Source organism: Phyllobates terribilis, unplaced genomic scaffold, assembly GCF_046119375.1.
Source record: "Phyllobates terribilis strain yellow unplaced genomic scaffold, ASM4611937v1 Scaffold_47__1_contigs__length_9908305, whole genome shotgun sequence".
NCBI lineage: Eukaryota > Metazoa > Chordata > Amphibia > Anura > Dendrobatidae > Phyllobates > Phyllobates terribilis.
The window spans coordinates 8,444,705-8,471,369 of NW_027362807.1; the positions used below are offsets into that span (position 1 = coordinate 8,444,705).

The window sequence follows — 26,665 nt, forward strand, 5'->3', positions numbered from 1 at the left end:
GAATATAGAGATAAGAGGTGAAGAGAAAGCTGTGTGGTCGGGTGATATTCCTAATGATATGCTTGCAAAAGGGAAAGTTAGAACATCCGAAACAGAGATTATGTTAAAGACACAACTTTTGGGGAAATTTTTTATCCTTCATTACTTTCTATTACAGAAGGAGATGAAGATTGGGTAAAAACATGGAACTTCCAGCTAACCAGAGAATCAGTACAAGTATCTGTAGTTTTTACAGTAACAAATACTATCGCTCCAGAAGTAAGGGTTGCACCACAAGCAGTACATAGTCAAGAAAATATGTCGTCTCTTTTATTGAAATGCAACACAAGGTTAGAGTTACCTCCCGAGTCTTTGTTAACATGGACCAGAAACAAAATATTTTTGGGAAGTTTTTCAAATGGTCCAACAAATGTTATACATAGAAGTCAATATGGGAATGTGAGATGGTTGCATAAGAATTTTGATTTTTCTCTAGATAATCCATCTCCTAAGGATTCGGGACTTTACCAATGTTGTGTTTTAAGTAAAAATAATTACAAACAATGTAAAGATGTAAATGTTTGGTCAGCAGTAGATAATGTATGTACACAGACAAGGTTTCAACCATCTACTCCTTTCCAAATCAATCAATTCCAATCTAAACCTCTATTAAGGGATGGAGTGTTGATGACTATGGTCTGGACTTTTAACATGTGTAGTTGGAAAATCTCATCCAGATATCCCCAGTGTCAATCACATCTCATCAACATGGAGATGGGAATAGAACAATGGTTTGGGAGAAGAACGTCAACACAGGTTAGAAGTAAGAGGGGGATATTAGAAGGTATTTTGGGGGGATTAGGAACAGTGGGAAGTTTAATTAACACTATGGACATCCGACATACATACACTTAAATCAGATTTAGAAAATATTGGGTATATTGGAGGCAAAGGAGTAAAACATTTGAAAAGTTTGCATCAACTCCTTGAGAAGATGGTTTTGAACACTGCTGCTGTGTTGGGATCTTCAGTGTCACATCTACAAGATGCTACTTTAGCTCTAATAGAAAGTGAACAGGAATCCCAAGTGGCCAGAGCATGTCTAGAAATTCAGATTGAATACTCCACCAATCTGAAAATGATTGCACAGGCATTGCAAAGTAGAATTACACCTTTAGGAATAATGTGAAATTTGCCTACAGAATATAATTTTGCGTTAAATCACACAGATTTGTGGGTAAATAAGTGGTTAGGATGTGAACAGAACATTTGTATAGGAACACTAATCCCAATATCGGGAAGAGAAGAAACCATGGTTCCTATTACTGTTCTGGGCATTCCTGTTAGTAATACACATTATCTATTACAGTACACAGATTTTGCATTTGATGGTACCAACACTGGACAATTAGACATTTCTTCATACTTACATTTTGTTTCTAAGGTAATGTGTCTACCTGGACAGGATAAAGTCATTTATAACTTGTGTTTCCATAATCATACCTCATGTCATGCCAGAGTTGAGAATGTGCACACGATACATGACTTGGTGACTCCAATAAGCTCGAACAAAATTTGTTTCCAAGTTATGTCAGAAAAAGAAGTTGTTTCTGTATTCTTCTCATCTTGTGTACATGCTGAAAATCTGACCATAGTTTTCACACTTCCCTCCGTACAATATAAACCTATCTCCAAGAAGGAAGTATTAATATTACGTCAATAGGGACAAGAAATCTGAAAATCCTTCCTATACAGTTCAGTTTGTCACAAATACACTGCTCAAAAAAATAAAGGGAACACTTAAACAACAGAATATAACTCCAAGTAAATCAAACTTCTGTGAAATCAAACTGTCCACTTAGGAAGCAACACTGATTGACAATCAATTTCACATGCTGTTGTGCAAATGGAATAGACAATAGATGAAAATTATGGGCAATTATCAAGACACCCTCAATAAAGGAGTGGTTCTGCAGGTGGGGACCACAGACCACATCTCAGTACCAATGCTTTCTGGCTGATGTTTTGGTCATTTTTGAATGTTGGTTGTGCTTTCACACTCGTGATAGCACGAGACGGACTCTACAATCCACAGAAGTTGCTCAGGTAGTGCAGCTCATCCAGGATGGCACATCAATGCGAGCTGTGGCAAGAAGGTTTGCTCTGTCTGTCAGCTTAGTGTCCAGAGGCTGGAGGCACTACCAGGAGACAGGCCTGTACACCAGGAGATGTGGAAGGGGCCGTAGGAGGGCAACAACCCAGCAGCAGGACTGCTACCTCCGCCTTTGTGCAAGGAGGAACAGGAGGAGCACTGCCAGAACCCTGCAAAATGACCTCCAGCAGGCCACAAATGTGCATGTGTCTGCAAAAACGGTTAGAAACCGACTCCATGAGGGTGGTATGAGGGCCCGATGTCCACAGATGGGTGTTGCACTCACAGCCTAACACCGTGCAGGACGCTTGGCATTTGCCACAGAACACAACACCAGGATTAGCAAAGTATCAACTGGCGCCCTGTGCTCTTCACAGATGAAAGCAGGTTCACACTGAGCACATGTGACAGACGTGACAGAGTCTGGAGACGCTGTAGAGAGTGATCTGCTGCTTGCAACATCCTTCAGCATGACCGGTTTGGCAGTGGGTCAGTAATGCTGTGGGATGGCATTTCTTTGGAAGGACTTACAGCCCTCCATGTGCTCGCCAGAGGTAGCCTGACTGCCATTAGGTACCGAGATGAGATCCTCAGACCCCTTGTGAGACCATATGCTGGTGCGGTTGGCCCTGGGTTCCTCCTAATGCAGGACAATGCCAGACCTCATGTGGCTGGAGGGTTTCAGCAGTTCCTGCAAGATGAAGGCATTGAAGCTATGGACTGGCCCGCCCGTTCCCCACACCTGAATCCAATTGAGCACATCTGGGACATCATGTCTCTCTCCATCCACCAATGTCACGTTGCACCACAGACTGTCCAGGAGTTGGCGGATGCTTTAGTCCAGATCTGGGAGGAGATCCCACAGGAGACCATCCGCAACCTCATCAGGAGCATGCCCACGTGTTGTAGAGAGGTCATACAGGCACGTGGAGGCCACACAGAATACTGAGCCTCATTTTGACTTGTTTTACGGTCGTTACATCAAAGTTGGATCAGCCTGTAGTGTGTTTTACTACTTTAATTTTGGGGGTGACTCCAAATCCAGGCCTCCATTGGTTAATAAATTTGATTTCCATTGATGATTTTTGTGTGATTTTGTTGTCAGCACCTTCAACTTTGTACAGAACAAAGTATTCAATGAGAATATTTCATTCATTCAGATCTAGGATGTGTTATTTGAGTGTTCCCTTTATTTTTTTGAGCAGTGTATATAATTTCCCTTGGGATATGTGGACAAATGAGATAAAGACAAAGGTTTGTTAAATTTGTTAACAAAACAACTAAAAGAAGCTGAAATTGTATTCCGACATGAACAAGGCCATTTAAATGATATTGAACATGAATGGACAAGTATGTCAGGCTCATCTTGGTGGAAAAATCTAGGAAGATCAGTAACTAGTTGGTCACAGTCTTCAGCAAAAATGGCTGCAGGAAGCGTATTAACAAATCCAATCATAATCATATTTATTTTGATCTTGCTGTGCATTTTTTATCAGATATTTGTGTGTAAAATTAAGAAAATATATTAAAAGATAAAGACAGAAATGAAAAAGGAAGATGGTCTTTATTTTTAATTTAGAAGTTTTTGGGAACTCAGATGACGTTCAATACAGGAGTTGATACAAGGTTTTCAGAATAAAGAATGAATGTGATACGAATGGTGAGAGAATGAGTTTAGGATTGATTATGATATTTCTTAAATCATAATCAGGGGGGACTGTAAAATATTAATCTCTAATGATAAAATAAATACATAATAAGAAACTTTGAAGCTCTGGTTCGAACCATATTCAGTTTTAAACATTTTTAGAGCGAGACTGAGGGGTTATTTTGAAGATCTTGGCAGAGACACCTGTTCTGTATGTCAAACCTATAGGGCTCTTGTCAATATGGGTTATTTGGAGATAACTAATGATCCTTAAAGGTCACTAGCCATATGTTTAAAATATACCAACATAAAGTAATTGTGCACGTAGCCAAAAGGCATATTCCATGAGTTACTAGTTTTGTTCTAACATGGTAGAAGTTACTAATATACCTGAAAGCCGCCATATTGGGTTATGAAACTGTAAAAATAATCTCCAATGTACGTCTATGAGGCGAGATGGTATATAAGGAGAGCCAGACATGAATGGGCAGCTGTCTCATACCTTGAGAATCTCCACCACGGACCATCTCATGCTGTATACTTAAGAACTTATGAATGTTGTTTTCTCTCTTATAACCTGATACTTCTTTCTGTGCTATCAACTATTTTTTTCCTTATTTTGTAACCACTTTTGAATAAACCTTAAACAAGCTTTTGTTTTATCCACACAATTCAATATTGCTTTCCTTCCAATCCTCACTGTACTCTTACTCCAACGTAAGCGTTATATTTGTAACAGTGATGGAAAAGTATCATAGTCTTTAGTAAGTGGGCAGCTCCTCACACATCGTACACACGCGGCTCCGCTCCGTACACACGGCTCCGCTCCATACACCTCAAACACATGGCTCCGCACACCTCGTACATGCGCGCCTCCGCTCCGCACACCTCGTACAAGCGCGCCTCCACTCCGTACACGTGCGCCTCCGCTCCGTACACCTCGTACACGTGCGCCTCCGCTCCGTACACCTCGTACACACGCGGCTCAGCTCCGTACACCTCGTACACACGCGGCTCCGCTCCGTACACCTCGTACACACGCGGCTCAGCTCCGTACACCTCGTACACACGCGGCTCCGCTCCGTACACCTCGTACACACGCGGCTCCGCTCCGTACACCTCGTACACACGCGGCTCCGCTCCGTACACCTCGTACACACGCGGCTCCGCTCCGTACACCTCGTACACACGCGGCTCCGCTCCGTACACCTCGTACACACGCGACTCCGCTCCGTACACCTCGCACACACGCGGCTCCGCTCCGTACACCTCGTACACACGCGGCTCCGCTCCGTACACCTCGTACACACGCGGCTCCGCTCCGTACACCTCGTACACACGCGGCTCCGCTCCGTACACCTCGTACACACGCGGCTCTGCTCCGTACACCTCGTACACACGCGGCTCTGCTCCGTACACCTCGTACACACGCGGCTCTGCTCCGTACACCTCGTACACACGCGGCTCTGCTCCGTACACCTCGTACACACGCGGCTCTGCTCCGTACACCTCGTACACACGCGGCTCTGCTCCGTACACCTCGTACACACGCGGCTCTGCTCCGTACACCTCGTACACACGCGGCTCTGCTCCGTACACCTCGTACACACGCGGCTCTGCTCCGTACACCTCGTACACACGCGGCTCTGCTCCGTACACCTCGTACACACGCGGCTCTGCTCCGTACACCTCGTACACACGCGGCTCTGCTCCGTACACCTCGTACACACGCGGCTCCGCTCCGTACACCTCGTACACACGCGGCTCCGCTCCGTACACCTCGTACACACGCGGCTCCGCTCCGTACACCTCGTACACACGTGGCTCCGCTCCGTACACCTCGTACACACGCGGCTCCGCTCCGTACACACGCGGCTCTGCTCCGTACACCTCGTACACACGCGGCTCTGCTCCGTACACCTCGTACACACACGGCTCTGCTCCGTACACCTCGTACACACACGGCTCTGCTCCGTACACCTCGTACACACATGGCTCCGCTCCGTACACCTCGTACACACGCGGCTCCGCTCCGTACACCTCGTACACACACGGCTCTGCTCCGTACACCTCGTACACACGCGGCTCTGCTACATCCACACTGTAAACCCCTCCTGACCCCACACATAAACTTCAGCTCATCCAGCACCATGACAACCAGCACAGCAGAGTCCTGCATCCACTGAAGCCCCTGATCATGTGACCCCTGACTCCTCCCCTCCTGTGACCTCATCACAGGTCCTGTGCGCACAGAGCAGCCATATATGTGGTGGCGGCTCTGCAGGTGGAGGTATGTGGAGATTCCCCATTATTGGGCGCAGGGGGCATTAACACCTTCAGCACAGAGACTCTTTTTGGGTCTTGTGTTGCCCCTTTATAAGAATCATAAGGTTTTTGTTCTGTTTCCTGTAATAGATACATATGACCCAACTATGGAGACAAGAAGGGAGGAAACATATTGTTCTCATAGTACAGGGCCCCTTTACTGGCCCCACAGTGTAATGCCCCCATTATGCCCCTTATGCAGGATGTATGATGCCCCCACAAGTGTAATGCCCCCATTATGCTACTTATACAGTATGTATGATGCCCCCACACAGTGTAATGTCCCCATTATGCCCCTTATGCAGTATGTATGGTGCCCCACACAGTGTAATGCCCCCATTATGCCCCTTATGCAGTGTGTATGATGCCCCACACAGTGTAATGCCCCCATTATGCCCCACACAGTGTAATGCCCCCATTATGCCCCTTATGCAATGTGTATGATGCCCCCCACAGTATAATGTTCCCCCAGTACCACCTGAGGTTTTACATGTGGAATAATCCCTCTGGAGTTGGTTTTCCCTTTTCCTGCTCCCCTCCATGTATACCCTCGAGCATGTATACAGGCATGTAGGGGAGCTGGCCTTACTAGATATCGAGGCTTTGTACAGTAATATACCGCATGAGGATGGTATCAGAGGAGCAAGACGTTTCTTGAAATCGAGATCAATAGAGTGTAGCAGACATAATGACTTCATGGAGGATCTTCTAAAATTCACTCTTACTCATAACTTCTTTCTTTTTGACAGGAAGTACTTCCACCAGCTCAGGGGTACTGCGATGGGGAGCCCCTGTGCCCCCTCGTATGCTAATCTATTCCTGTGCTGGTGGGAGGAAACCACAATATTCAGGGATGATCATAAGTGGTGGCATCCATATATTGGGGTATGGTATAGATATATTCACAAAATTTTTCTAATCTGGTCAGGGACGAGTGAAAAGTTTATTGAATTTGTTAGGGAACTCAACGTCAATAGAGTGGGCCTGAGATTTATATCAGAATTCAACTATTACCAGTTGCCTTTCCTGAATGTACCAATCAAGAAAGTACGGGATAAGACCATAGGGACACTCATCTATCAAAAACCTGCAAGCACTAATAAACTATTGAAGTGGGATAGTCACCACCCCATCCTCCTTAAAAAAAGCAATATCCAAGGGCCAATTTTTACGGTTGAGAAGAGACTGCTCTAATGTCACAGATTTTAATATACAGGCAATAGACATGAACACCAGATTCATGAAAAAAGGGTACCAACAGTACATTTTGGATTCCGTACCATTGTTTGCAGAAAATCGGGAGAGACAGACATTCCTCTATAGCTAACCAAGAGAGCAAGAAAAAGATGGGATAACACGAGTAATAGGAACTTAAAAGAATCAGAGTGACCATATCTTTAATATCCTCAGAAAACCCTGGCCGACCTGGACCTGAGGGTGCTGTGGGATCTACTCCCACAATAAGTTTCAGAAAGGGTTGGTCAATTAGGGACTGTTTAGTGCATATTTTCGATAAAAACCTGCACCCAAGTGGACTTGGCTGGATAGAAGAACCCCGAGAAAGTTGTATATGTAATTGGATGAGACCATGTAAATATTTCTCGAGTTCCTCTACAGGTAAAATCTTTTTCCAGAGGGATTATTCCAACTGTAAAACCTCAGGACTTTTATATGTGGCCACATGCACCTGTCCCCTAGATTATGTATGCACGACCAAGAGTTAGTATAGGAGGAAGGTGGGGGGCATTTGGGCAAAATACACCATGGTTGGGACACCCCATTAGTGAGACACATGAACAGTGCACATTGAGGTGAAACAAGAGACATCTCCTTTTGCATCATTGAGATGGTTAAACCCAATGTGAGAGGAGGTGATCTCAATACATGTATAGTCAAAAAGGAAAGTGAGTGGATTTCCAGACTGGATTCACTAGCCCCTAAGGGACTGAATGAACAAATTTCCTATGCCTGTTTTGTATGAATACAGCCCCATTCTGGATTACATTTTTGGATTTTATACTCTACCCATTTCTACTCAAGTCCCTGTGAATATGGTTCACATATTGTTTTACTTCATCAAGAGATCTGAGCTTCTATATCAGAATTATTTCTTATCAGTTATATCCCACTTATACTATTAAGTAACTAACAAGTGTGGTGTTCCTTGTGTATGTCTAATTATGTAATGGGGGTTAAATTTGACCATTTAGGAATTTACTGTGGGCCACCATCCCATATTTTCTGTAGTGATAAAGTAGATCTACATGCCTATTACATGATGGGAGGATGTGGAATACCTGTTTTTAGTCTCCCATGACGCTGATCTCAGAGATAGGATTTTTCTGTTGGTGGAATGCAATCCAATATCATATGTGCTCCGGTGTGGAGTGCAGACATCTGGGCATGCGCAATCGTGGACAATGATCCTAGATGCACTCCGGTGTGGAATGATAACTACGGCCATGCGCAGTCACAGGTATGAGTGGAGCGGCCGCAATCAGTTTATCTGGCATTTCAGTGTAAAGCACGTCACTTCCCAACATGCACACTAGGGGATGGACATTATCGGTCCTCTAGCTCATGAGAAGTAGCGTAGGTGCAGTACATTATTGTAGACAGACTCCATTCTGTATATCCTGTGACAATTCACCTCTAGGAATGGGAATGGGCCTCCTAGTCTGGGAGGGGTTTTGGATGAATTGGGCTATTTAAACATGGACACCTGGCTATTAGGCACACTATGCTGAACATCATGAATTATCATCCCAGTATCAAGCCTCCTGATGAACCTGTTGGGGGAAATGCGTTGAGGTGGATTATTGAAACATTTTCTGCGTACCATACCCTTTTCTTTATACATATAGTAGGGGTTTTACTCACTTGGATGCGACGGGAGGAAAATATGAGGCATGTTCCTTTAAAAGTTCATGTGGGTTTATTGCTTCATAAACCCAGAAGCCAAACAGAAAAGCAAATAGCCTTTAGATCAGGCAAACAAAGTAAATGTCCTTAGCATGTGTCTGCTCAGCCAGGCCTGTGTGGCACAAGCTGGGGTAGCGTCCAGTGTCCTGGCTTGGTCTGAAGACAAACATACACAGGAGGCCTTCTCCCTCCAAACACACAGACCATGTGCCAAACAACAACCTTCATTTTATAGGCTGTTAACCACACCCAGAGGTGAGGTATGTGGGTAGCTGGACCCGCCCATTCTCTCCTAGCTACCCGTAACCCGACTCCTAGGTGCACCGAACAATCCTCTTAGTGCTTATGTGCCCTAGAGAAACACTCCGGGTTACATCACAGAGACCAGCCATTTCTGTGACACATGCCTCCCATCGACTATGCGACCACTAGCCACCTTACAATACCTTGATATGTATCTGGTTTTATGACTACCCCACAGCTGATTAAAGGGAATCTGTCACCCCCTGGGACTTATCTGACCTCTACTATGGGCATACAGGTGATAGCAATGTGAATCTATACATCTATGCCTCATATTAGAGGTCTGTTTGCTGTGACATGGCTCTTAATTCAGTGAAGATTCCAATGCTTGCTGGCCGGGGGACGGGAAGAAATCCTCGCCTACTGTGTTAATTAAAATATTTCCCACCTCCCCTGCACGTCACAGTGCCCTGTGACGTGCAGTCACCATGTCCAGATCCCACGACTGCGCGCTTTTTACGGTAGTGACGAACTTGTACTGTGTACTAAGCAGTTATAGTACTGAAGGGATCTTGTGCCCAGGCGCCGGGAAGTCACCATGACTCGCCAGTGCCTGTGCACAAGATCCCTGCAGCACTATGATTGCCTAGTACACAGTACCACTGTGCCTTCCGCAAGAAGTGAAGTGCGCGGGACCTGGACATGGTGACTACACGTCACAGGGCATTTCTTCCCGGCCCGCAAGCATCGGAATCTTCACTGAATAAAAAGCCTTTTCACAGCAAACAGACCTCTAATATGGGCCATACAGGTAAGTATAGATTCACATTTCTATCACCTGTATGCCCATATTAGAGGTCAGATAAGTCCCAGTGAGTGACAGATTCCCTTTAATCAGCCGTGGGGTAGTCGTTTAAGTGGATTCCCTTTAATAAATACTCACTTAGCCCCATTCTTGGTGCAGGTACTAATGAATCCAGGACCTATGAGATTTTTACCAAATGATAGTTGGATAGTTAGGGGGTGTATCATCCATAGCGTCGGCCCATACGGCCACTATGGTGCCCGTGAAAAAACACAGATTTTGAGCTTGGTTTAAATTGATATCCATGCAGCACATAGACGCATGTTTACTATGGCCATAAATCAGAAAAAAACTATAAAGAAAAATTATCATAAACCCTACTGTAAATAAATAAATAAATAAAAAGCAAAAGTGCATTTAAATAAATTAGGGTTCTTATCAACACTGTTTTTGATCAAAAATAGCATGAAAGCTATCCCACCATAGCAAGGTGCACCCATTCGAGATAGTCCTACTCTGTATAATATTAAAAACCTTACCATGTGTGAAAGCCTCAAACTTCTGTGTGTGAATCAGACATGAGATCTAACGTGATAGAACATTACAGTCCGGGGAAGACGGAAAACATTCATATAGACGACCGGTGGAGATGTAGTCAGTAAAGCACTCTAGCCAAATATCTTTCTACAGCCGTAGTAGAAGATGAAGATGTCGTCCTATTCATGAAGTAATTATTTCTCATGTCACGTGTAATGAATATCTCCTGCAGTATTGCTAATGTCGACTGCAGTGTCGGTAAATGAGATGAGAATTAGCATTATGGAAGATGAGTCTTTGAGAAACGAGTTCAGCTACAGACTCCAAGGAAGAAACTGCTTGTTGTCTGTGGCCTAAAATATATAGGTTTTATTACTAGATGTAAAGAAGAAAACTAAATACTGTAAAATGATATATCTCCTCATATGTTTTCCCTTATTATCTCCAGTAATTGTGTAATTACACAGTATTTTTATGATGTTACATTGGCTTATCATCTTCTCATTCAGGTCCCTACAATATCGGATGCTCTCAGTGAAGATCTTCTATTTAAGAGAATTTTCCTTATGGACCCATCAAAGATGGGTATGGACAGAGACAAGATGGCGGAGAGGATATTGTGCCTCACCCTAGAGATCCTCTTCCGACTTACTGGAGAGGTGAGAGATTCTGATGACGTCACATTACCTCATTCTTATCTATGGGAGTTACAGATGGACAGAACTTGAGAGGTGAGGACTCTGGAAATGTCTGTAGTGAGATTTAATAATTTGTCTCTCCATAACCAGCATTACACAATAGTGAAGAAGACCTCTAGTGGGCGCTGTCAGGCCCCTGTGTCTGAGGGATGGGGAAGACCACAGAGCCCAATCACCGGGGCTCCATCTCACCCCCTGATACATGAGGACATCAATGACCAGAAGATCCTAGAACTCACCTACAAGATGATTGAGCTGCTGACTGGAGAGGTGACACAGCTGGGAATGCTGGGACATTATACAGTAACGCTATGAAGGGATCGGGGGGATGACGGTATCATTGTATGTGTCAGGTTCCTATAAGATGTCAGGATGTCGCTGTCTATTTCTCCATGGAGGAGTGGGAGTATTTAGAAGGACACAAAGATTTGTACAAAGACATCATGATGGAGGTTCCCCAGCCCCTCACATCTCCACGTAAGAGACAGGACTAAATACACACGGCCTATAATTATCTGTATGTAAAGAATTAATTCAGTCCCTGTATGTGTTTCCTCCAGATCTATCCAGTAAGAGGACAACACCAGACAGATGTCCCCGTCCTCTTCTTCAACATGCCTGTAAACAAGAAGATCCCAATGTTCCTCAGGATCATCAGGTAGATGGAGAGAAGGTGTCATGAGATCTCCCCTATGATGTGTAGATGGCTGTGAAGGTCTTGTGTTCAGTCTTGTTTTATCCACCAGTATTATATGTTTTATACTTGTGTAATGAGAACGGTGGAGATGGCAGGATTAGAGCTGATCATAGATGGGACTTCTCCATCTGTCTGTGACTTTTACAATATTTGTTTCAGGGTGAAGATCAGACCCATATTAATACTACAGAGACATATGTATGGGGTGATGAGTGGTGTAAGGAGGAGATTCCTACATATGACTACCCAGGTGAGTAGTAACCACTAGTAACGAGCGAGTGTATTTGTTAATATTCGCTTTTCACACTGATAGTACGGTATTCGGGTTACTCGTTATTCTGCGAGTATTTGTGTACTCGCCTCGCTATATTCGGATGTCCCGCCCTGCAGTTTTGGCGCCTTCTCTGCTGCCACTAAACATGCTGGGCTTCTTAACCAATCACAGTAATGCCGCAGACATCTTGGTTGTGGCATTACTGTGATTGGCTGGCTGCCCAGCGTCATGGGGTCCATTTAAGCCCTACCGCCGCCATTTTGTGCACATTGCATCTGGAGCCTATGTTGTAATAGCCTATGGTAAGATCGCTGAGCTGCTAGGGAGAGTGTTTAGGCCTCTTGATAAAACAAAAGCCCTTTTAAGGGCTGCCTGCAGTGTATACTAGTTTTGTGTTTAAAGGAGCCGCTCACTAGCTCCATAATACCACCAAAAAATAGCTCTTTTCAGAGCTGAAGGCACACAACAAAATCAGAGAACAGGGAGGGAGAGATTGTGTATTAGGTAGGGAGTGTATTAGCTAGTGTTCTTTCAGTGTCCATCTTAAAACAGCTCTTGTCAGAGGCAAAGCAATATTTTTCCAGCACACACAGAACTAGCATTTTGTGCTGCCTTTTTTTTTTAGCACCGGTCTATTTTCCCTGCTGTTTTAGGGGTCAGAGCCTGGCTTCTGCAGTCCACATTAGTCCACTTAAAAAGGTGTTTTGTGCCCTACGCAAAGCAGTAGTCCAAACATTTCCTACTGCCTGCTACAAAAGAAGCATGCACCAGCCCATTTTAACCACTATTTTGGGGTGTCAGCCTGCCTTCTGTCCATATTAGTCCACTTAAAAAAGCATTTTGTGCCCTACACAAAGCAGTAGTCCAAACTTTTCCTACCGCCTGCTATAAAGCACGCACCAGGCCATTTTAACCACTATTTTGGAAGCCACCATCCCAAGGGCCACCAATCACAAATAGTAGTTAGGCTGGAGTAGGAATACTGTCCTGGTTTGTCCACTGCACATTCTGCATAGGGTTTGTAAAAATTAGCCCTATGGGCTGAATCATGGTTGACGCAGGAAGCCGTCATCCCAAGGGCCTCCAATCACAAATAGTAGTTAGGCTGGAGTAGGAATACTGTCCTGGTTTGTCCACTGCACAATCTGCATAGAGTTTGTAAAAATTAGCCCTATGGGCTGAGTCATGGTTGACGAAGGAAGGAAACGGGTTCTTATGGGAAGGGGTTGACGTTAACAGCAGTAGCATGAATCTGCATTTTTGGTAAATTTAGGTTGGCTTGCTCTCATCTGGAGGGATTACAAACTGTGGAGATATCCAGTCCTTTTTGAATTTAATCAGAGTAAGTCTGTCTGCATTCTCCGTGGTGAGGCGTGTGCGCCTATCAGTGATGATTGCCCCAGCGGCACTGAAAACACGCTCAGACACCACACTAGCAGCCGGGCAGGCCAGCACCTCCAAGGCATATAAGGAGAGGTCGGCCAAGTGTTTAGCTTAGACACCCAATAATTAAAGGGAACTGAAGTGTCAGAAAGGACGCACGGATGGTCACTTAAGTACCCCTTGACCATGTTCTGCAACTTATTCCTCTTTGGCATTGTTACAGGCACAGATAGCCTTTACTGTTGTGCTGGTCTATATAAATAAAAATTATTATTATTATTATTATTACTGTTGGATAAAATGTGTATCACGCGAGGGTCTTGCCACAGATACTTATACATGAACTGTGCCATGTGGGTCAAGCTGCAAAAAGGCAAATGTTCTGTGTCCCCAACAGTAGAAACAGTACCCACCCTCTCCTCACGCTGACTCGCCTCCTCCTCCTCCACCACCTCCTCCTCTCCAGCCCATCCAGGCTGGGCAGACATGAAGCTTGGGTTGGGTGTCCCCTCTGTAGCATTACCCCTCGGTAGCACAGAAAAACAAGTCCTCTCCCTCCTCATCCTCCCCCTCTTCACCAAATGTTGCCTCAGAATATTGGCTGGGCTGGGTAGTATCACCCATTGGGAAATCTGGCTCCATATCAACATTCTGGGCACTTAAAGCTTTCTCTTTGAGATTATGCAGTGATTGTTTCAAGAGACACAGTAGCGGGATGGTTACGCTGATAATAGCCTGATCGCTGCTCACAAGGCTGGTGCAGTACTCAAAGTTCTCAACCTCACAAATGTCAGCGATCCACACCCACTCAACAGATGTTATGTGTCGTGGCTGACTCTCAGTCTGACCTGTATACTGAAGCTGGTATTCAGCTACTGCCCTCTGCTGTTCACTAATCCTCGCAAACCTAAGATAGGTGGAGTTCCACCGCGTGGGCAGGCCGCAAATGAGTCGGTGACTTGGCAAATTCAACCGCTTATGCAGCACTGTAAAAGCAGCAAAAGCAGTAGAGGAATGGCGGAAATGGGCGCTAATATGGCTCACCTTCTCAAGTAGGTACAGGAAGTCACGGAAAGTTTTCAGAAATTTCTGAACAACTATGTCCAGCACGTGAGCCATGCATGGCACGTGTACCAGCTTGCCGATCTTTAAAGCCGCCACCAGGTTACGCCCATTATCGCAGACGACCGGAGGCCACTGATTGGTCTGTTGTTTTACAGCTTGTCGCAGCTCTGTTGCAGTGTGTGCTTTCTGACCTAAACAGATCAGCTTCAGCAGAGCGTCTTGCCACTTTGCCGATGCACTACTGCACAGGTCCCAGCTTGGCAGTGATGGGGAGAATAATTCAGCAGAGGATTAGGAGCAGGAGAAGGGGAGAGAGGAAGTGGAATTTGAATAGGTGGAGACCCTGACAGAAGTTGGAACCGCTATTCTTAGCGTGGGTGGGATGTGTGATGTTCCAGTTTGCGCCTTTGTCCCACCCTCCACCAGGTTCCCCCAGTGTGGCATGACAGAAATGTATCATCCCTGTACACAACAATTTGTCCAGGTGTCTGTTATTAGGTGGACCTTCCCGGTTACGGTGTTGGTGAGAGCATGGTTCAGATTGTTTAACACGTGCTTGTGTAACGCAGGGACGACACATCGGGCAAAATAGTGGCGGCTGGGAACACTGTATCGTGGGGCAGCCACAGCCAAGAGATCATGGAAGACTGTGTTCCCACAAGCCCAACATCTCCATAGCTAGCAATTTGGCAATGTGCGAGTTTAGTATTTGTACCTGTGGGTGCGTGGCTGGGCATTTACGCATTCTTTCCAAGCTCTCAGGCACGGACAATTGGACACTTTGCTGGAACAAGGAAGTGGATGTGGTTGATGTTTGTTGCGTGTGAGCAACTGCAGCTTGTGGGCAGGAGGTATGAGCGCCTGCTTCTTGAACAGCAGATTCTGAAGGACATAGCCCAGGCGACATGGCATAAGTTTCCATGGAACCCAAAAGCACTACAGATACTGGCTGGTGATCAGCTTATGCAACCTTTGTCTATCCCTCATCCCCTCAAGATGACTGGACCATCATTGTAAATAAGTCCCTGTCCTTTGTGTCACCCCCCACCTCATTGTACATCGTAAGCTCTTATGAGCAGGGTCATCATTATTTTTCCTTTAATTATTATATTATCTTTAGCTATGTTACTTATGACTGTTGAATATGAACCTCTGAATTGTAAAGCGCTGCGGAATAGGTTGTTGCTATATAAATAAAGAGTATTATTATTATTGGTTTGACCCGCAGGCGCAGATTTGGTACCTTGGTGTTCCGTCCACCTACTCGGCTGCTTGGCTGCCATGTGGTTTCTCATACTCTTTGTGCTCAGGTTGCCTTTGCCCTGGCCCCTGCTCAACTTGGTATTGCAGATGTTACAGACAACAATGTTTTTCTCTGAAGGACTTTTAGAAAAAAAAATTCCACACAGCAGCTGAACGCCCTCTTGCCCTGACTTGGCGCACAGCGGGGGTGCTCTTGGGAACAGTTGACCCAGTTTTTACTCACTCTGGGCAAACCACGACCCCTTGGTGCCTGTGTTGGTCCATCTTCCTCTGTGTTGCTGCCAACGGTCCAGGTCGGATCAGTGGACTCATCATCGACCACCTCGTCTTCTATCTCATCCTCCTTCCCAGTTGATATTGTAGGCTGACCTGATGGCAACTGTGTCTCATCATCATCAGCCTCCGCCTCTGGAGACAGTAAATGACGTTCCTCCAAGTGGCTTTCTTCTGGTTGTAGGTCCTAAAATACTTGAGCATCAACGCACGCCGCCACCTCTTGTCCCTCTTCAATGCTGCATGGTGATAGGCCAGAGCCAACCAAAGGATACGTACCAAACAGATCCTCGGAGTGGCCAAGCTTGGGGTCATATGTCTCCTGTGACTGATAATGGTGGGAGGAAGGAGAACCAGCTTCAGGATTGGAAGGGCCAGCCTTCTGTGTATCCACAGTAGACTGTGTGGTCGTGGAAGTTTTGGTGCTGCTTGACAAATGCGTAGAGGCCTTGTCTGCTATCCAAGACAGAATCTGCTCTCGCTCTTGTGGCTTCCACACATGTTTACGTTCCAGACCGGGAACTTTTTCCAGGAACATTGTGGATGCATCAAGCTTCTTCTGACCTGACACAGACTGAGTGGCTTCTCGCGCACCACTGACAACACCACGTCCACGTCCCTTAACAACAGGCTTTTTTGGCATTTTGGGTTTTGTTGACAGATTTTCAGATGTTGATGGCACAAGCCAAGCTAGCTGTCAAAGGCACAGCCAAAATAATGAGTCAACCGGGACACAGCCAATAGGGCTAATTTTTACAAATCCTATGTACATTGTGCTGTGGACAAACCAGGACAGTATTCCTACTCCAACCTAACTACTATTTGTGATTGGAGGCCCTTGGGATGGTGGCTTCCTGCGTCAACCATGACTTAGCCAATAGGCCTAATTTTCACAAACCATATGCACATTGTGCAGTGGACAAATCTGGAATGTACAGTAGTCCTTCCAAACTAATATTTGTCATTGGAGGCCCTTCTCACAGGTTGTGTCACATTGTGAGATAGGGGATACATATTCAATAGAAATTTACACTGATTGTTGATGACCGACTGATGGCCCTCTGAAAACTTAAATTGAGGATCACAACTACTACAATACTCCATCGTAGGTAATGTTTGTCAAGGGAGGCCCTTGTCATGCAATCTTCCTGCACCTATGACACAGCCCCCAGCCCCAGGAGTAATTTTTGGAAATACGATGCACATTCTACTGGACCAAGTAGTACAGTATCAATAAGTCTTCTCCTGCTATATAATCTGGGGAATATTGACAATCAAAATCTCTAAGCCAATCTCTAAGAAGCTTCACCAACCCATCCTGGAGGGGGGGCACCATAAATACTTTGTCCAGTGACTTGCACAAGTGATATATTTGAGCTTGTCATCGAGTTGACTAGTGCAGTTTTATTTTTACGGTTCACTGAGTTCAGCCATACCTGAGGGTCGTAGTCCGCACTCACTGCTACCTTCTAGTACTCCATGTATCTTGGCCATTTTCTCTGTAGTCTCTGCCCTTAAATTAGTTAAATAATAATGAGGGCCCTACAGTATGAATAAGTGAGGGCACTCTCAAGTGTACACAAGAGGCAACTCCAAAATTTCTAGAGGAGGGCACTTCAAAATGTTTGTTACAGGGCCACACAAGGGCTCTCACAAAACTCAGCTTTCCTGCTTTCTGCAGGCGATCTGAACATTTGAATTTAGGGCCCGAGTCTCACATGGTGGTGGAGGAGGAGGGTCAAGCCCAATGCTGCAATGAGCATATTGTAAACTGCTATGGAATGTGTATTCCACTATCTGATTGTCAATGATGGAGGGACCGCCCAAATGTCTAAGTAATAGCTGTCCCTCCAAAACGCATGTTACAGAGCCACCTGAGGCCTCTCAGGTCAAAGATCTACATACATACTGATACTTTCTAGCTGTGCTTGTAAAGTGCTGGGGAATAGCGCACTAAAGATGATGTATGACAGACGGACCTACAAAATGTATAAGTCAGGGCCCTCCCAATTATAAAAGGCGAAAAAAAAAGCCACAACAGTATGTGTGAACAAACGCTAAAAGGGGTATTTTTTGGTTTCTCTGATTTATTTAGCCTTATTTAGGTTAAGTTTGGTAGTTGTTCTTGTGTGTCTGTAAAAGTGGTGTAACACTGCGACAAACTTATCCCCAGAAACCATATGTGAGTCAGAAATGCATTCAGGCACATTCAGGCTCTTCCCATTCTGTTTCATCACTTTCCCATCCATTTCACTTTCCCATCATCTTCTCCTCAGGCCCCTTTGTAGGGTCCAGCAGAAAATTATTCGCATTTCCCATTGACTTACATTGTACTCGCTATTCTGAACGAATACGCAATTATTACAAAGTACTATATATATAGCGAGTATAGCGATTACGAATATTACGGTACTCGCTCATCACTAGTAAACACTAAATGCAGAGAAGTCACAGATTCTTCTTAGTCACCGGCTGTGGCTGCTTTATCGGTGGTGTAGTCCGGCTGTATCACAATCGTGTGATCACCATTTTGCCTCTAGACCACAACATTCTCCTCCACCCAAAACTGTTCAGATGATTTTGGGCACTGAAAGCCCTTTTCTATAGAACTTACAACCTGGAGGATCCACCTCCCCCCTGGGATTAGAAGATGCTGACCGTTACCTGATGACAAGTTAGAAAATCACTTGAAGTAAAATATTATGATGGATCTGTAAGAGAAAGCGGAGGGTAATGATGTTGTTGGCTTCCTAGATCCCTGATATCTTATTGGATGAATCTACCTTCTCTCCCTTCTGTGCTGATGAATGTGCTCATATGGTCCCTACAAGACCAGGTCCAGTCTTTCTGGCCAAACTTCACTTTTATGATCGACAACATTAAATGTGCGGTGAGGCCAAGTGTGAATTTCTGTACAATAACAGCAGAGTTTCCCTTTATCCTGACTTATCAATTTTTTTTAAAACTAACTTCAAACAGGATTGTGACAAACTAAGCAAAAAAACATTACACCTGTGCCATGATATATCTCTAAGCTAAATTTAAGACGCCTCAGCTCTGCATTATTATAAAAAGTTCTCTTTGAGTGTCTAATATTTCTTCTTGAAACTCATCTGACAGAAAATAATGTCCCTTACAAGAGTTTAGATTCTCAAGAGCCACCGAGCCCCATACTCCAATTACCAGAGAGAGGTTTCACCGCTAGTTACTCACTACTTACTGATGGAAACTGTTGAGTTTGATCATTTCAGTAGATGTGTTATTGTCTATAGTCACAGTTTTGACTACAGTAGTTAGTGCCCAAAATACTCTGATTTAACCCCTTCTTGTAGCCAGTTTTGTGTTCCTATCTGGGCCCATTTTTCAAATCTGACATGTGTCACTTTATCTGGTGATAACTTTGGAATTCTTCACAAAGAATAATAGGAAACAAATGGACCTTACAAATTATTTTCCAACTTCTCTTGAATCCGACAATCCCCTATATACGGTTACACACTACTGTCTGGGCAGATGGCAGGTTAAGAAGGGAAGGAGCGACATTTAGCTATTTGAATATAGATCTTGCTCGAATAGTTTGCAGACACAATATATTGGGGACACTGTTCATGGTCACCTGGCAGCGCAAAAGATGGCTACCACAAACAGGCTTGGCGTCATCTACTCCATTTTCCAGATCTCAGGGTTTGCCTTGCTCATCACCCTTTAACCCCTCTACATGGATTTGGACTTAGACAGAGACCCCTAGGCTTGGGCCACAGTGTTTCCTGCTGTTCTATTGAGTGAAATGGCAAGAAGAATAGTCACTTAACCGGGTCACAACATGGAGGTCAATGAAAATAGAAAATCACACAAGAGTAGTCAGTAAATGGGCCGAGGTCACAACAGGAAACAAATACACAAGCCGGGAGCTGAGCACAGAGGACTGAACCAGAGGAGAACAGGGCTGTATCTGGCAGCTTCTGGTAATATGCACAAAAAGCAAAGCCACACTAAGAAGAATTAAAATTCCCCCAATATTCAGGAAGAAACACAGCAAAAAAGGGCAGCAATGTTTACCTGCCCAGATGTTCAGAACTAAATGCACTACCAGGGTGCAGTATACCCACATACAGATGGCGGCTACACGGGTGCAAAATACTGATGAGACAATCATTCACAACCAACCTACAATCACTCACAACCAACCTACAATCACTCACAACCTACCATTTCATGGAGGGGTGACTGCTTAGTATTTGAATTACTCACAAAAAGGTTTGTATAGGGTGCTGTTCACACTTGGGTAGTGCACAGTATCGGCTTACAGCCTATTAGTTACGCCCATACTATTAGATTATGCGGGCTGCCCGGTACTATCCATATATTATATATATGCATTTTTGCACTTTTTTATCCCAGGGTGCAGCCAGGCCCATCAGTGCGGGCATTGTAAACTGTGTCTGTTCTCATGGAGTGCACTTGGATAGTACCGGGCAGCCCACCTAATCTAATAGTATGGCCGTAACTAATAGGCTGTAAGTCGGATACTGTGCATTATCCAAGTGTGAACAGCTCCATATACAAGCCTTTTCTTGTGCAATTCAAATACTACGCAGTCACCCCCTCCATGAAATGGTAGGTTGTGAGTGATTGTCTCATTAGTATTCTGCACCTGTGTAGCCGCCATCTTTATGTGGGTTTGCAGCACCCTGGTAGTGCATTTAGTTCTGAAGATCTGGGCAGGTACACACTGCTGCCCTATTTGGCTGTGTTTTAGCTTCCGGCAATATGCTTTGAGCTTTAGCAGGGTGTGGTGCTTTCCAATTGGCTAAAGCACGGAGCAGATTACTCCAGCTGGACAGCACACACACCCATACTGCCAGACTGGATGGTACTACAGGTCCCAGATACCCTAATCTTAGTGGCTGGACAGAAGCTGTACCGCCTAGTAGCTTCTGGTTCTGACGTCTCCTCCATGACCAGCGCCACCTGCAGGATGAATAAGGCGGCTCTTGGTGAGAGAAGCAGACGTCGCTGGAGCAGATCCCAGAGGAGATGGGACCCACCATTTACAGAAACCCTAATGTGACCAAATTGCAGAAAACCAGAACAGTACAAATTCCCATAAAGTGACTCCATTTTGGAAATTATAACCTTCAGTGAAATAATCTATAGGAGTAGTGACTATTTTGATTCCACAGGCACTTTCCGGAAATTAGCACGCAGTGGATGATGGAGAGTGAAAATTACAAATATATAATTTCATTACCGAACACATAGTGCCCAGATTGTGCTCCAGGAGACACACACCGTAAATTAAGTGGGTTCTTCTCACTATAGAAATGCCAAATACATGGAGGCTAAATGTGGTTTGGGCGCACTGCAAGGCTCAGAAACGAGGGGGAGATTTGACTTTGGGATAGTGGATATTGCTGGATTGGTTTATGGAAGCCATGTTGCTTTTCAAAAGCCTTTGAGCCACTAATAATGTGGAAACCTCTGGTTTTCCATTGACAGATGGACAGATTGACAGTCCTTGAGTGGGGACTTGTTTTTTGTGAGATGAGTAGAAGTTTTTATTGATATTATTTCACCTACATAACATTGTTTGGTGGCTTTTTATATTTGGGAGACAGAATGAACAAACAGTTGAACACCACGGCTCTACTGGTTCATCCTATGAGGTTTTCTATTAGACTGTGAACTGTTATTGTCCTGGTGAATAATGACGGCTAACATAAGGCAAAATATAACAAAAATCACAGAAAAAGATACAGCCTTACCAACACCAAATCATATAACAGATGCACTAGCAGGATGCCACAGACCCCCATGATAAAGGGGTGTGGGGGGCAGCACAGGTGCAAAATACTTTATGGAGCAACTACTCACAAACCTACCAATTCATGGAGAGGGTGATTACTTAGTATTAAAGATGCACACAGATGAAGCTTGCATAGGACGCCAGTCACACAGGCAGGTTTGATGCACAGTGTCTGGCTTAGCCTATATGCAAATTGCCTCTTCAGAGAAAAAGAGGACTAGGACTCAATAGCGCCACCTATTGAAAGCAGCAATCCTTCAAGTCACAATCAACCCTTTAACACGTCATGCAATATGACTTAGGATAAAAGCCAAATCAGAATCTCAATTTGCAGACATGGTGTTTCAGGCTGTTGGCCCTCGTCAGTGCAAAGTATGAGAACTGATTTGGCTAGGTGAGAGGCTCTGGACTGAGGTCTAAGGGGTAATGTTTCTCCTTGCAGAGAGTGAGATACCAGCTCTGGCACGTCAAGGTAAGGAGGCTTATTCACCAAGCAATGCTCTTATGGGAAATTTAATATGCAAATTGCCTCTTCAGAGAAAAAGAGGACTTGAACTCTATAGCGCCACCTATTGGAAGCAGCAATCTTACAAGTCGCAATCAACCCTTTAACGAGTCGTGCAATATGACTTAGGATAAAAGCCAAATCAGAATCTTAATTTGCAGACGCGGAGTTTCAGGCTGTTGGCCCTCGTCAGTGCAAAGTATGAGAACTGATTTGGATAGATGAGAGGCTCTGGACTGAGGTCTAAGGGGTAACATTTCTCCTTGTGGAGAGTGACTAGTGATGTTGCCCATACTATTAGATCAGGAGGGCTGCCTAGCACTATATAAGTGCACCCCACATAGACAGACACCCCAGTACACGCAAGAAACACTAAAATGCTAGTGCATTTGTTATCTGATTTGGTGTTAGTAAGGCTGATTTTTTTCTTGGTTTTCTTCTTGGCAGATGACTGTACCAGGAGATCAGAGGAACAGCTGACATCTTCAATTTTTAAATCAGATGACCTTGAGATCACACAGGATACAATTGAAGTGAATGCCATTTCTCCAGATATACCATCATCCCTTCACAGCAAAGATCAGTCATCTGATACTTTGAAACAGGTCCTGTCTTCTGATTCATTACCGAACACTAAGGAAAATCAAAGTCACGAAATAAGTATTAAAAAACAAACTGCTCCTAAAGCTAAGAAGCCATTTTTCTGTTCAGAATATGGAAATAGTTTTTTCCTTGAAAAGTCTTTTCTTACACATCAAAACATTCACACAGCAGAGAATAGATTTTTTTGTTTCAAGTGTGGGAAATGTTTTAACCAGAAATCAAATCTTGTTAATCACCAGAGAAGTCACACACAGAAGAAGCCATTTTCTTGTTCAGAATGTGGAAAATGTTTTACAGATAATTCAAGTTTAATCAGACATCAGAGAACTCACACAGGGGAGAAGCCTTTTTCATGCTCAGAATGTGGGAAATGTTTTACAGATAATTCAAGTTTAATCAGACATCAGAGAACTCACACAGGGGAGAAGCCTTTTTCCTGTTCAGAATGTGGGAAATGTTTTAAACAGAAAGTGCATCTTGATAACCATCAGACAACTCACACAGGAGAGAAGCCATTTTTTTGTTCAGAATGTGGAAAATGTTTTACAGATAATTCAAGTTTTATTAGACATCAGATGACTCACACAGGGGAGAAGCATTTTTCCTGTTCAGAATGTGGAAAATGTTTTATCCAGAAATCAGCTTTGGTTAATCACCAGAGAACTCATACAGGAGAGAAGCCTTTTTCCTGTTCAGAATGTGGGAAATGTTTTAGCCAGAAATCAGATTTGCTTAAGCACCAGAGAACTCACACAGGAGAGAAGCCTTTTTCCTGTTCAGAATGTGGGAAATGTTTTAAACAGAAATCAGATTTGATTAATCACCAGAGAACTCACACAGGGGAGAAGCCTTTTTCCTGTTCAGAATGTGGAAAATGTTTTATCCAGAAATCAGATTTGGTTAGTCACCAGAGAACCCACACAGGGGAGAAGCCTTTTTCCTGTTCAGAATGTGGAAATTGTTATAACCAGAAAACAAATCTTGTTAATCACCAGAGAAGTCACACAGGGGAGAAGCCTTTTTCTTGTTCAGAATGTGGAAAATGTTTTACAAATAAATCAAGTTTAATCAGACATCAGAGAACTCACACAGGGGAGAAGCCTTTTTCTTGCTCAGAATGTGGGAAATGTTTTAAACAGAAAGTGCATCTTGATAACCACCAGACAACCCACACAGGAGAGAAGCCTTTTTCTTGTTCAGAATGTGGAAAATGTTTTAAATTGAAATCACGTTTTATCAGACATCAGAGAAATCACACAGGGGAGAAGTCTTTTTCCTGTTTCGAATGTTGAAACTGTTTTAGCCAGAAATCAGATTTGGTTAAGCACCAGAGAATTCACTCAGAGGAGAAGCCTTTTTCGTGTTCAGAATGTGGAAAATGTTTTGTGAAGAAATCATCACTTCTTAGTCACCAGAGAACTCACACAGGGGAGAAGTCATTTTCATGTTCTTAATGTGGGAAATGTTTTACACGGAAATCAACTCTTATTAAACTTCCGAGAACTCACACAGGGGAGAAGCCTTTTTCATTTTTAACCGAAAATTGTATCTTCTTAAAGGGTTTGTCCACTACTAGGACAACTATTTCTCATTCCTCATGTTTGGCCTTGTTAAAATAAAAACACTCATATACAGGTCCCGATCTGGCACTGTTCCATTGGTGCCACAACTTGCGTTCCGGGGGCACACATAAGGATAGGGCATCAATGTATTATTGGTTGGGGTCCCGTACGTGCCTCCCCTGACGATCAGCTGTTATCTGTGCAGGTGGCGGCTGCTGCCGGCTGGAAGTCCTTATCTGCAGTGCTTGGCCATCAAGTTGTAGTGGCCGCCGCTTGTAACTGCACATCAGCCTCCCGTTCAATTGAATGGAAGGCGGATGCGAAGTACCCCACGGCGGCACAGGTAAGGACTTCTGGAGGGCGGTAGCCGCTGCCGGCACCGATAACAGCTGATCGGCGGGGGTGCCGCGTGCAATGACTCATCCTCAAAATGAAATGTATAAAATATGTAGAAGATTTCATATATGTTACAAGCCATATCAGATGATTCAAAAGTCAATTTCTTCAGAAAGAGTTAAAAATTCAAAACTATGACTTCTCTCTAAAAAACAAAATGGCCGAAATAGACAGACAGAGGCAAGTGAGACGACCAGATCACAATGACATCATGGAATGTAGACTGAAGAACAGGCAATTATCTGAGCTTTTAAAAGATAGAAAAATGTCTTTTCTAAATAGAGCTTTTCTGGAGATTTTTGACAAGAGACATAATTGGTTTAGGGAGTGGCTAAGGAAAAACCGTAATTATATGTTGTATAAAAGTATTACAATGTATCATTAGTTATTTATTATTTTATACAGTAAAATTGTGAAGTTATATAGATTTTTGTATATATATATATATATATATATACACTTGTATACAGTAGAGATTGTATATAATTGTATTTATATACCGTATATTCCGGCGTATAAGACGACTTTTGAAGACTGAAAAATCTTCTGTCTAGTCTGGGGTCGTCTTATACGCCGGTAATGCTTTTAAACTTTCAGAAATTGACATGCGGGGATACTCTGGGGGTGTTAATAAGCTGCCGTGGCCGTATCCCTGCCATGTCGGAGTTAATATAAGGTGGAGGGAGTTAAAATACGGCGGCGGTAGGTCCAGACAGTCAGCGCTTCTGTGCTGAAACGGACACATCGCTGCGTATTCCCAGCTCCGGACACAGCGCAGGGCTTCTGTGCCGACAGCTTTCACTTGTCACAGAAGCGCTGCGCTGTGTCCGGAGCAGGGAAGTTCGCATCGCTTCTGTGACAATATATGAAAAGCCGGCAATTCAGCAGCGGCATAAGCCGGCACCCGACAATTTAGAATAGAAAGAATAGAGCTTCACACATAGATTAGATAGATAGAAACATGTCAGTCACATATATATGAAGTACAGTGACAGTGTTGCTTACTGTACTTGTCATTTAGTATTAAAATAAAGGATTTATTATTAAAAAAATTGGCGTGGGGTTCCCCTTAATTTTAGGCTCTAGCGGAGGTTAAGCAGACGGCTGGGGCAGATGTTTGAAGCCTGGGAAGGGGGTAATACCCACGGAGCTTCCCAGGCTACTAATATCAGCCCCCAGCTGAATACCTAGTCTTTACTAGCTATTAAAATGGGGGACCCCCCAAAAAAAATGACGTGGGGTCCCCCCTAATTTAATAGCTAGCAAAGGCTAGGCAGACAGCTGGGGGCTGATATTAATAGCCCAGGAAGGGAGCCATGAATATTGGCCCCCTCCCAGGCTAGAAACACCAGCCGTCAGCCGCCCCAGAAATGGCGCATCCATAGGATGCGCCAATTCTGGCACTTAGCCTCGCTCTTCCACGCTGCCCTGGTGCGGTGGCAGGGGGTAATAGGGCTGGGGTTGATGTCAGCTTATAATGCCAGCTGACATCAAGCCCAGGTTAGTAATGGAGAGGCGTCTATAAGACA

At 44.3% G+C, this 26,665-nt stretch overlaps 1 protein-coding gene across 2 annotated transcripts; it reads left to right on the forward strand.

The window, feature by feature from the left end:
- The first annotated feature begins 5,999 nt into the window (after positions 1-5,999).
- LOC141191578 (uncharacterized) lies at positions 6,000-24,814 on the forward strand. 2 transcript variants are annotated; one of them, XM_073661507.1, is made up of 7 exons: positions 6,000-6,069; positions 11,121-11,270; positions 11,400-11,579; positions 11,663-11,786; positions 11,870-11,967; positions 12,166-12,256; positions 23,023-24,814. In XM_073661507.1, exons 2-7 carry the CDS (start codon positions 11,178-11,180, stop codon positions 24,468-24,470), a joined length of 2,034 nt encoding a protein of 677 aa, XP_073517608.1. In that variant the 5' UTR covers positions 6,000-6,069; positions 11,121-11,177; the 3' UTR covers positions 24,471-24,814. The 2 variants fall into 2 exon arrangements, with proteins under 2 accessions (XP_073517608.1, XP_073517609.1); XM_073661508.1 differs by lacking the exons at positions 11,400-11,579; positions 11,663-11,786 and having other exon boundaries at positions 11,121-11,342.
- The last annotated feature ends 1,851 nt before the right edge of the window (positions 24,815-26,665 follow it).

What these genes read in the sequence shown, in the direction of transcription:
- LOC141191578 (XM_073661507.1), top strand. Translation starts at nt 11,178, where the DNA reads ATGGACCCATCAAAGATGGGTATGGACAGAGACAAGATGGCGGAGAGG. An exon ending in TCTTCCGACTTACTGGAGAG is followed by an intron (nt 11,271 to 11,399) that starts GTGAGAGATTCT and finishes CTCCATAACCAG; the next exon opens with CATTACACAATAGTGAAGAA. An exon ending in TCCTACATATGACTACCCAG is followed by an intron (nt 12,257 to 23,022) that starts GTGAGTAGTAAC and finishes TCTTCTTGGCAG; the next exon opens with ATGACTGTACCAGGAGATCA.